We start from the raw sequence: 12,331 nt of genomic DNA, 5'->3' as shown, positions 1-12,331 counted from the left end.
GGGGTAGAAAGACCACAACAATGTGCAGGATATACATCAGAAGTCAATGTTTGTCCTGTCTTAGCTAATTGTGTTGAATTACAGACTCCGGTAAAGATGCCTTTCTAAACTCAGAATGGAAAAACCAATGGCAATCAACATTTCAAAAAAAATTATTTAATGGGACACGGTTGATAGGCATCTCAAACAATCATTATTATTATTGAAGAGCAAGATTTTTTTAGATATCTACAAACATACTGTCATACTACATACAATGTATATGCAACAAAATTGACAAATACATGAAGAGGTGTAATGTTAGGTTTTTTCACTCAGTCAGTGTTCTTTTCTATGGGGGAAAACAACAATAATTTTACAAATCATGGAGTCAACAATTAGGAAAAGAAACCCAGAAATTACACCGATGCTCTTTGCACTGTATATGTGTTGACATTTTTGTGGCAGTACGTCAAGTCAGAATGATATTTTAAATCAAAGAAAGCTTAGAAAGAACTCCCGTGTGCTGAGAGTATTGGAGACACATTAAAAATTAATTAAAAATTACTTGAACTTGAGATATTGATGGAAAAGCTTATACAAATAAGGTAACTAATATGAACAGATTTAAGTTTAAAACTAATAAGGTCTGGACAATGTAACATCTATGTACCAAGTTTCATTGAAATGTGATTAGAACAAAAAAATTATTAATTATTATAATACTAATTAGAGAATTAATATAACAGATTTTAACCCAAAATTAATCAGGCTGTCTATTGTCCTAGAGCATTTATGTACCAAATTTTACTCAAATGAGACGATCAGTATTTGAGATACCAGTATTAATTAATTATGTTAACTAGGTGATTAAGAAGCATAAATATTTACCAAAAACTAATATAGTGTATAGTCCTAGGTTCATTGAAATGTGATGATGCGTACTCTTTAAAATCCAATGAGTGGTTCTTTAGACATCAGTGCAACAGCAAAAAATTAACTAATTATGCAAATTAAGTAATTAATATGCACAATTATTTATCCCAAAATTAATCAGGTCTCTGCATAGTCCTAGAAGGTCTATGTCACAAGTCTCATTGAAATGTGATGAGATATCAGGTGAAAAGCTGAAAATTAACTAATTATGCTAATAAGGTGATTAATATGCACAAATATTTACCCAAAATCTAATTAGGTCTCTGCACAGTCCTCAAGTAACTATGTACCAGGTTTCATTGAAATGTGATGATTCCTACTTGAAATATCAAAAGCTGAAAATTAATTAATTATGCAAATTAGGTAATTAATATGTACTGATATTACCCTAAAAACTATCAGGTCTGTGAAGTGTCATATGACATCTATGTACCAAGTTTTATTGAAATGTTATGATTTGTACTTGAGATAACAGTGGAAAAGCCAAAAATTGATTAATCATTATGCAAATTAGGTAATTGATATTCATGGGTTTTTACCCAAAACTAATCAAATCTGCGCATTAGTTCAGAGCATCCATGCGCCAAGTTTCATCAAAATCCAATGAGTGGTTCTTCAAATATCAGTGGAACAGTCTTAGAACAGCTTAAAATCAGTTAATTATCATGCAAATTAGGTAATTAATATTCAAGGGTTTTTCCCCAAAACTAATCAAATCTGCGCATTAGTTCAGAGCATCCATGTGATAAGTTTCATCAAAATCCAATGAGTGGTTCTTCAAATATCAGTGGAACAGTCATGGAACAGCTTAAAATCAGTTAATTATCATGCAAATTAGGTAATTAAACAAATTTTTACCAAAACCTAATCAACTCTGCGCATTATCCCAGAGCATCTATGTACCAAGTTTCATCGAAATTTGATTAGTGGTTCTTGAGATAACGGTGGAACAAAAAAAGTGACATACAGACATACATACATACAGACATACATACATACATACAGGGTAGCTGCAAAGACTCCCTTTTGTGCTTCGCACACAGGAGTCAAAAAACATTACATTCCCATAAAATCTAGGTCAAAGGGTCAGATTGAATGCATATAACTATAGCTAATGGTGTGATACATGTATCAAGATCACTTGGGAATTGTATGCAATATTACTGTACCTGCATGGCATATCTTTTCAGTACAGCCTGTTCTTGTACTTCTTTGATGTCATCTACAGCTAAACCAACCTAAAGTAGAATTAAGACACACTTTGAGTTGTAACAAGTTTGCCAAGTACAGAAACACACTACTGATATGTTAATCATTCATTTTCATTTGTGATACAAAAATAAGGGAATAATACAATGAACTAAAATATAAAGTTTGTATTAAGCTAAACATTAGTGACATCTGAGTCACTCCAAATCCCTAGATAATATTTTCAAAACCTGCCTACTCACTCTAAAGTAATGACAAGCAACCTCACTATTGAAATAGTTCTGTTTTTGCAGAGTGTCTTCATCAAAACAAAATTGATAAAAAGTTTAAAAGATAAAATATTTTTAAAGGTATTTGCCATGGTTATTGTTACCACTACGTTCTTTCCATATCACGACTATGGTAGTTTATATATACATGGTATGGTAAATGAACTGGTAGTTTTCAAGAAGAAATTGAAAATAGCATTTTTTTTTTTTAAATAATCACTAAAAATAGAAAGATATTCTCCCAAACTGAACAAATCTGGGTCCACCAGCAGAACCTTTATACCAACTATCAAATCAATATCAAAGTAGAGTCAAGAAGAGAATTGTTGCCTGGCAACTGATGGATGGATGGATACTTATATGAATAAAAATATTTGCTAAAAATAGATAATTGAAGATATTGTCATGAAATAAACAAATCTGACAAAGGTCCACATGGTAAGTTACACATGTAACTATATAGATGTACCAAATATCAAAATAATTGGCCTGGTAGTTGTCAAGAAGAAGTTAATAATATAATTGTTAATGTACTACAATAAGGCAATGACAGTGAAGCTAGAAATTATTGAAAGATTGCCAGAAATACTTACCAGTAAATTCATAATAAGAATTGACATGATGACAAGGAATGTAATGAATAATGCATATGTTGCACCGCGATACCAAACTGTCGTTGCAAAGTATTCATCAGATGTGACGTCCGGAGTCTCATTAACTAAATAACCATCTCCATAGAATATATTGTTATATTCAAACTCACCAATCATCATCACAAACGTTTTTACTAATGTTTCTTGTGGAGTTTTGAATGGTTCCTGAAAATCAAACATAAAACAATTCAAATACTGTGAAATACTTTATTTTCGCTGGAATTAATTTTTGCTGAAAAGGCTTTTTGGGCATTTTGTATGGAATTTATTTTCACTGATTTTTGATGAGTTTAATGTGAAATATAGGAAAACAAGTATATTCGCTGGATTTTATTTTCACGGAATCATCCTTTCAGCGAAAATAGCGAAAATAAATTCCAAGCGAAAATAAAGTATTCTATAGTAACCTCATTCATTAAAAAAATTAAAAACTAAATGATGTACATCAAGGTCCCATAATGTCCCAGGTATGTTTGAACAGCATCCATCCATACACAACCAGGATCTGGTCCGGAATAACAGAAATGCTTAATTTTGAAGAATTTTTAGCAAAAAATTGGCTTTCATTTGGCCATTTTGAATCATACGTGACTGCATAAGCGATGTTTGAATGTGAACGGCCCAACCACGTCTGAGACACACTTGCACATGAACACACACATGACCAAAGTTAATTCAGTCACATATTAAATGATCGTCTTGCTTGAAATAGTGTTTATCATTTTATCAATTAACCAAAATGGAGCAGACATGCTAGACTAGCATGTGCTCAAAACTTGCAGACCTACTGTAAAGTTCTATATTTCAGTTCATCTTAGTTTTACAAATTACATATACTAATGGTGCATTTCAAGTAACTTACCTGATTCATCAGTAGTACATAGAATGCAAGTCCAAATGCAACAATGAACAGCAAAAATACAATGAAGAATTTCAGGAAAGTATTTAGTACATCTGAAGAATGGTATAAATGAAAAAAAAAATATATCGTGAATATACACGTACTACACTGGTAAAAATGAAAAAAAAATATTATAGATATTGTACTCAGGTAAAAAAGAATATATTGTGAATATACTTGTACTATACTCTGGTAAAAATGAAAAAAAAAAATACTATGGATATTGTACCGGGTTACTCAGGTAAAAATGTAAAAATATCCAAACACACATTTTGATATCAAGTATGTATACAATGCTTTCACTGTGGCTCGGAGAAAGAAAAGAACTCAAAAACAACATTCAATCAGAATTCATTAAAGATAATGTACTACTGGGAAAACAGAAAGGGGGGAATACAGTCTGGTTACACAGACTTGCCTATGATTAGGAATGAAACAGTCTGATGCATTTCTTGGTGAATTTTAGTGTACGTATTATTTATTTTTGTTTAAATTATAAATAAATGTTTAAATTTAAAATAAATAAATGTTTCTTGTTGTGGAAGTGCTGAGTATACCAAGACAGTTGTACTCACCTAAAAACATCACTACATAAATACCAAGACGTGGAAGTTTACGAATAAATACAATTAGATTAATCCAGGCTAGGAAAATACACACAGCGCCACACTGGTACTGCCAATCCTGAAAAAACAAAAACAATAGTGTGATAGGACAAAATATTAAAACAAAAAAATATATAATATACATTGGAAAATTTGTCAAAATCTTTTTTAAATGAGATTGGGTCATGTTCAACTTTTCTTCATATAAATTAAATGTTACAGTTGTCAAAAGGTGTCACTCTGCAGTCACCTTAATATCTTTATTACCAAAAAAACAACATTGCCATAAATTGTTTTTTGTAAAACAGCAAAACCGCAGTACAATTTAATATACAGTGGTTACTACGAAAATAACACAGCATGCACAAAGGCAGTAAGGAGTTTGTATCGATAAACGGTTAGCAGAGGTTGATGCATTTCCGCACTGCCTGAAGTGCTTACATTGCAGTATTCTCGTAGTAAAATCATATTATTACACAAGCCCTGAAGCAATGAATCAAAATAATGAGGTCACAAGTAACACTGAGAACATGTCAAGTTCACAAAATATACAGTCGCATAGTGATTACACATAGTGATTACAGGCTGCATAGTTAAATATTTTACATATTGATAAATTGTCGAATACGAGATCAGATTTTACTATAGATTCAAATATACGATTCAAATTCTGTATACTACTGTCTATAATAAACAGTAAAATGTTTATGAATAAATAGAACAATTTTAATAACAGTTGATGTAACATTTACCTCTCTCCACTGTGTTTCTCGTTGTATACTGCCACCAAAATCCATGACCAATAGTATAGCAAGGATGTATATTGACCATTCCATCAGGTTCTCTATATTGAAATAATTAAGCTTCTGTGAAAACATCTGGAAAATCTAAAAAAAAACAGGAAAAAATAAATTATTCATGACTGTTTTTTACTAGACACTGTAAAATCATAGTAACATGGACACTGCCGATATGTCTACACAGTTGATCAGAAGACTGGATGAAAAATTGGCACTTAACACCCAACCGCCTGCTCACTTCTTCTTTTCAGTTTTTTTTTTTGCTAGCTTTTTCAACTGATTGTTGAATTCAACAAACCAAGTGTCGCCAACCCACTGCACTTGTTTGCATTTAAAATTCTGACCAAGAAAAAAGGTTCACACTGATTTATACCAGTAGTTATGGTTTTCAGAAAAGTTGAATAGACGTCAAAAGTGACAAGTACTTTTTGTTTTTAATTACCTATAATTATATGCATGCAATCTGACCCTTTCACCCAGATTTGACTTTTAAACAATATTCTGACTTGATGTACTGCCACAAAAATATATTTCAGGTAGAGTATGATTGTCTGATTTACGAAGTACATCGACGTAATTTATGGGTTTCTTTATCTCATTGTTTACTCATCACAATTTGTATGAAGGTTGCCCCCCCCCCCCTCCCGAGGAGAAGAACTTGGACTGAGTGAAAAAAAATGAAACCTAACATGACACCTCTTATTTCTTACACCTTTATTTGATATTTCATTATGAGTTTTTGGACACTTGTTACACAGCTTCAATGCTAAAAATGGTTGAACATGCGAGTGGTTCTCTTGTAAAAGTCTGTGGATGAAACAACCAAAAGTGGTTCTGTGATCTAGGTCATGTTTTGATCAGCTGACTTTCAGCCAATCAATGACGTTGTAACAAAGTGTATTTGATGAAAATTGAAGGTTGTTGTCAGTTGTGATTTCATTTTATGTTATTCGTGATTTTATTTTGATGTCAAATTTTACCAGGCGAACATGGCTTTGGCATTGTCAATTTTGGAATGAAACCACATCAATATTGAGTTTGCATTGAAGTTTTCACAAAACTGTCTTGATAATTATTATTTATAGGAGTTGAACACAGTCCCTCTATCAGCATGTTGTGAAACATAGTCAATTCACATTACATGCATGCTAAATTCAAATAGATGTATTTATCTATGAAACTGTTTCTCTCACTTTCTCATAGTCATACTCCAATTCCATTTCCATAAAATAAAATATTAGTTCGCTAAAATCAGAACAAGCATCTGAGTATGTAACAACTGGTCACAGTTCAAGTTGTGTTCGTGAATAATACATTGTGTCATTCAGAATTTAATAATTATCTTCACCTAATTTTCCAGAAATACAGTCGGACTACAGTAAATACAAATGTACTTGTTGTATCCACTAACTTTACAATTAAAATCACCATTTTGACTACTCATCTGACCCATGATCAGTGTTCAGCGAGTGGTCAGTGTTTTCAATAAGCGAGCAGCAGGAGGAAAAAAAAATACAGTAAATTTTCCAGTCAGAAATACCCTGCAATCAAAAATCAATCAAAGTCTTAAGTGGTTGATGAAAAAGTGATAAAAGCCAGAGGTTGGATGAAATGAATACTTTTATGGTATGTACAGACAGTTCATCAGAAGCCTGAATAAAAACTTATTAATAAACTATCACTAGAATCTCTGGTAGCAGCATAGTCATTATGTCCACACAACAGGAATTATGATTACAATTTCATACAAAAATATACTGCAGACATATAAAGGAGGATACTTACCTCTTTTAAGAGATTGAGGCATGCTAAGCCCACCACAATCCATTTACACACTTCAACAAAGGGTGTAAGATCTAGATTGTTGGGGTTTTGACCAAACTTCTCTTGTCCATCCAGATACCATATATTAGTCGTACCATTGTTATAGACATAGTAAGGAGGTGGCATTATCAGTATATATGAAGTCAGTGCTGCTAGAAACACACAGTAAATGAAGAGTGATGTGTAGTAGACCCAGCGACCGTATTTATTCCATTTATGTCTCAATAACGAGATGGATAATGGATGTCCAAGAAGCTCTTCCCTCTTGGAATGCACCTACAAAATGAAACATGGATATAACTTACATAAATGAACAAATTGATGAACAATATTCAACACAAATATCCTAAAAAAACATAACTCGTATAACAAGTTGCAGCTTCACACAACTGTACACATAATACATGTATGTTAAGCATCCATGGATCTGCAGGAATTGTGTTAGCAAATCTGAAAACATATACCAAGTGTAAATGATATTATAACAACTTATTCCATAAATTGACACAGACTACAGGCAACTGTATTTGAGTCTGTTAAACACACTTATTATTAAAATGTATTTGCAATGTCAAACTCCATTGATCGTAATTATTTAAAGTGTCTGTGAAATACCTACTGACACGTTCCCCAGGCTACAGTTTAATATTGATTTTTTTGGGTAAATTTGAGATATGTTGTAGACACGCCCACCTATACTGAAAGAGTCGACAGTTTATGGCTTACCGACTCTCGTCAAATTAAAAGTGCTCCACTAAATGCAAAAATATGAGAGGAAGCCATAATACTGTATCACTTAAAGATAATGTTAACGATATAGAGTTATAGTAAAAGTTGTTGTTTTAACAACAAACATATTTACGATGGTTGGATGTTGTGTTGTTGGCAGATGCAGCAATGTGTATAGCAATAGTGTGAGAATTTACACGTTCCCTAACGACCCAGAGTTGCAACAACATTGAACGAAAGCTGTAAAATCAATGAAAAAATGTTGGGATGTACATTCTCCTTACAGTGTTATATGCAAGTGTTGTTCGCCGAACGACATTTAAAAGTAACAACAAAAGATTTAAAGACAAGTGCAGACAAATTAATTCTGGTGCAGTACGAACAGTTTTTAATGAACCAGATTCTGAACCAGATTCTGAACCAGCCCATGTTCACTGTATTGGATTGCTGAAGAGAGAGAAACATCGGGTGTGCTTCAAATGATTTGACGGTTTTATGATCCTGAATAACATTTTGTAGTGGTAGTTTGTTTGTGTTATAAAAGGTAACAATGACGTGACACTAAAATCAAAACATCAGTCACACAGGGAATTGTGCAGCACCTCACACGTTGGTAATTTATTTTCAATTTCCTTGTCTAAAAGTTTTTTTCATTCAATCAAACTCGCACACTTGAACTCGCCATGACCCAATGAACAGAATGAATATTAACTCGCTATATTTTAGTAATTGTGATTTAGAACACAATATGTGATTTTTTGATTATTTCTCTATTTTATCAATGTAAATCAATGTTTAGAATGTTATTTTCTTTTTTTATTTTAATTTTGAATCTTTGTTTACTTAGACAATCGATGGAATACATCAGTGTATGAACATACCCAGTAACCTGAATCTTTGTTTACTTAGACAATCGATGGAATACATCAGTGTATGAACATACCCAGTAACCTGAATCTTTGTTTACTTAGACAATCGATGGAATACATCAGTGTATGAACATACCCAGTAACCTGAATCTTTGTTTACTTAGACAATCGATGGAATACATCAGTGTATGAACATACCCAGTAACCTGAATCTTTGTTTACTTAGACAATCGATGGAATACATCAGTGTATGAACATACCCAGTAACCTGAATCTTTGTTTACTTAGACAATCGATGGAGTACATCAGTGTATGAACATACCCAGTAACCTGAATCTTTGTTTACTTAGACAATCGATGGAATACATCAGTGTATGAACATACCCAGTAACCTGAATCTTTGTTTACTTAGACAATCGATGGAGTACATCAGTGTATGAACATACCCAGTAACCTGAATCTTTGTTTACTTAGACAATCGATGGAATACATCAGTGTATGAACATACCCAGTAACCTGAATCTTTGTTTACTTAGACAATCGATGGAGTACATCAGTGTATGAACATACCCAGTAACCTGAATCTTTGTTTACTTAGACAATCGATGAAATACATCAGTGTATGAACATACCCAGTAACCTGAATCTTTGTTTACTTAGACAATCGATGGAGTACATCAGTGTATGAACATACCCAGTAACCTGAATCTTTGTTTACTTAGACAATCGATGGAATACATCAGTGTATGAACATACCCAGTAACCTGAATCTTTGTTTACTTAGACAATCGATGGAATACATCAGTGTATGAACATACCCAGTAACCTGAATCTTTGTTTACTTAGACAATCGATGGAGTACATCAGTGTATGAACATACCCAGTAACCTGAATCTTTGTTTACTTAGACAATCGATGGAATACATCAGTGTATGAACATACCCAGTAACCTGAATCTTTGTTTACTTAGACAATCGATGGAATACATCAGTGTATGAACATACCCAGTAACCTGAATCTTTGTTTACTTAGACAATCGATGGAGTACATCAGTGTATGAACATACCCAGTAACCTGAATCTTTGTTTACTTAGACAATCGATGGAATACATCAGTGTATGAACATACCCAGTAACCTGAATCTTTGTTTACTTAGACAATCGATGGAATACATCAGTGTATGAACATACCCAGTAACCTGAATCTTTGTTTACTTAGACAATCGATGGAATACATCAGTGTATGAACATATACCCAGTAACCTGAATCTTTGTTTACTTAGACAATCGATGGAGTACATCAGTGTATGAACATACCCAGTAACCTGAATCTTTGTTTACTTAGACAATCGATGGAATACATCAGTGTATGAACATACCCAGTAACCTGAATCTTTGTTTACTTAGACAATCGATGGAATACATCAGTGTATGAACATACCCAGTAACCTGAATTTTTGTTTACTTAGACAATCGATGGAGTACATCAGTGTATGAACATACCCAGTAACCTGAATCTTTGTTTACTTAGACAATCGATGGAGTACATCAGTGTATGAACATACCCAGTAACCTGAATCTTTGTTTACTTAGACAATCGATGGAATACATCAGTGTATGAACATACCCAGTAACCTGAATCTTTGTTTACTTAGACAATCGATGGAGTACATCAGTGTATGAACATACCCAGTAACCTGAATCTTTGTTTACTTAGACAATCGATGGAGTACATCAGTGTATGAACATACCCAGTAACCTGAATCTTTGTTTACTTAGACAATCGATGGAATACATCAGTGTATGAACATACCCAGTAACCTGAATCTTTGTTTACTTAGACAATCGATGGAGTACATCAGTGTATGAACACATACCCAGTAACCTGAATCTTTGTTTACTTAGACAATCGATGGAATACATCAGTGTATGAACATACCCAGTAACCTGAATCTTTGTTTACTTAGACAATCGATGGAGTACATCAGTGTATGAACACATACCCAGTAACCTGAATCTTTGTTTACTTAGACAATCGATGGAATACATCAGTGTATGAACATACCCAGTAACCTGAATCTTTGTTTACTTAGACAATCGATGGAATACATCAGTGTATGAACATACCCAGTAACCTGAATCTTTGTTTACTTAGACAATCGATGGAGTACATCAGTGTATGAACATACCCAGTAACCTGAATCTTTGTTTACTTAGACAATCGATGGAGTACATCAGTGTATGAACATACCCAGTAACCTGAATTTTTGTTTACTTAGACAATCGATGGAGTACATCAGTGTATGAACATACCCAGTAACCTGACAAATAACTGGAAGACAAGCCATATGTCAAACTTGATTTTGACAAACTTGGAAAACGTCAACACAGACATAGAGATCGTGGCATTTCAACCGACTTCATCAGCCACCATACACGTGACTGTGCAGTATGCCAATATTTGCAGTGACAAGCTGCACCAGGAGGGACGCATTTTGTATCTTACTCAACCCTAAATGATAAATCTGTCCATGGAGCTAAAATATTTTAGCTCCATGATCTGTCCTATTATAATATGTGTTCATTGTAGTCCACTTTTCCTCAAGGAACATGAGTGGCAATTTAGTCAATGACGAAAAAATTAAATAATAAATGTGAATAACATATACATATCAGCAAAGCACGCTGACCAGCAAGTTACCCTGCAAACGTCACAAGGGGTATTTGTGTAAGCAAATGAGAATTTAATAAGGAGCCTCATTTTAAAATACATAAAAATAAAATTGGCGTAGATTGCGTTTGAAACCCATTGTTTCAATTTATTGTATGCTTAACATAAAAAAATAATATTGATGTACCAATAAATTATTTTACACAAGAAAATAGCAGGCATTTCAGAACAAGCAAATACATTGACAATGTTAATGAGGAACATACCATTATCATGAGGGGGTGGTTCATCTTGAGTATAGTAGAGTTCTTTGAATATGGCTGAGCACTTGGTTTCAATGAACCGTCATCTTCAAAACCACTGTCAGACTTTGACGACATCGCATCAGATACTGAATTAAAATCAAATTATAAGCTATAATTGTGCATTTTTTCATATTTGTTTTTTCCATAATATCAAAAATTTAATTAAACATTCAACAAATATGGGAAAAAATATCCAAGTTTCAACGTATTTGACACTTACTAGCGTCTTCTTTCTTCCAATTGCTGAACATATCGTCCAAAAATTCATAATCAAATGCTATACTATATTCTGCATTCTCTATAGCTTTATCGTTTGTTTCTGTACAGCGATTCAACACCTTCTCAGCAACATCTGAAAACATCATCAAATAGGTTTCACAAAAATTTGCTTAATTTTATTATGAACATTATTTGCTTGTGAGTTGTAATGTTGTCCACATTATTAAACATTGACCCATTTCTTTACAAATTTTGATAAGATTTGTTGATTAGAGACGATGCCTAACTGGTCAATAGAACAGTCGACAAATCCTTAAAAATGTGTAAAATGTTGGTTGGAAAAAATATGGCATTCAAAGCACT

The 12,331-nt window shown here is 33.1% G+C and overlaps 2 protein-coding genes and 1 long non-coding RNA gene across 4 annotated transcripts in view; all 3 read right to left on the bottom strand.

Moving 5' to 3' along the window:
• The window catches only part of LOC146735860 (C-type lection lectoxin-Enh3-like), a 355,515-nt gene that overhangs the window by 169,420 nt on the left and 173,764 nt on the right, over window positions 1-12,331 (bottom strand). The gene's annotated exons all lie outside the window — the stretch shown is intronic.
• LOC100367863 (transient receptor potential cation channel subfamily A member 1 homolog) overlaps window positions 1-12,331 on the bottom strand; it is a 43,338-nt gene that overhangs the window by 2,526 nt on the left and 28,481 nt on the right. For both annotated transcript variants that reach the window (XM_085505619.1, XM_085505620.1), the window contains 8 exons: window positions 11,970-12,101; window positions 11,711-11,835; window positions 7,138-7,452; window positions 5,305-5,439; window positions 4,523-4,631; window positions 3,909-4,000; window positions 2,987-3,211; window positions 2,085-2,153 (listed from right to left, as the gene is read on the bottom strand). In XM_085505619.1, the coding sequence (XP_085361745.1) occupies window positions 2,085-2,153; window positions 2,987-3,211; window positions 3,909-4,000; window positions 4,523-4,631; window positions 5,305-5,439; window positions 7,138-7,452; window positions 11,711-11,835; window positions 11,970-12,101 (1,202 nt within the window). The remainder of the gene's footprint in view (window positions 1-2,084; window positions 2,154-2,986; window positions 3,212-3,908; window positions 4,001-4,522; window positions 4,632-5,304; window positions 5,440-7,137; window positions 7,453-11,710; window positions 11,836-11,969; window positions 12,102-12,331) is intronic.
• LOC146735861 (uncharacterized) lies at window positions 10,286-10,973 on the bottom strand. Its single transcript, XR_014930992.1, has 3 exons — window positions 10,785-10,973; window positions 10,659-10,720; window positions 10,286-10,594 (listed from the first exon to the last, which is right to left on the bottom strand). It is a non-coding gene; the product is annotated as an uncharacterized LOC146735861 (long non-coding RNA).

Source organism: Saccoglossus kowalevskii, chromosome 11, assembly GCF_978046115.1.
Source record: "Saccoglossus kowalevskii chromosome 11, keSacKowa6.1, whole genome shotgun sequence".
In the NCBI taxonomy this organism is placed as follows: Eukaryota; Metazoa; Hemichordata; class Enteropneusta; family Harrimaniidae; genus Saccoglossus; species Saccoglossus kowalevskii.
This window is presented reverse-complemented; position numbering and strand designations above follow the sequence as displayed.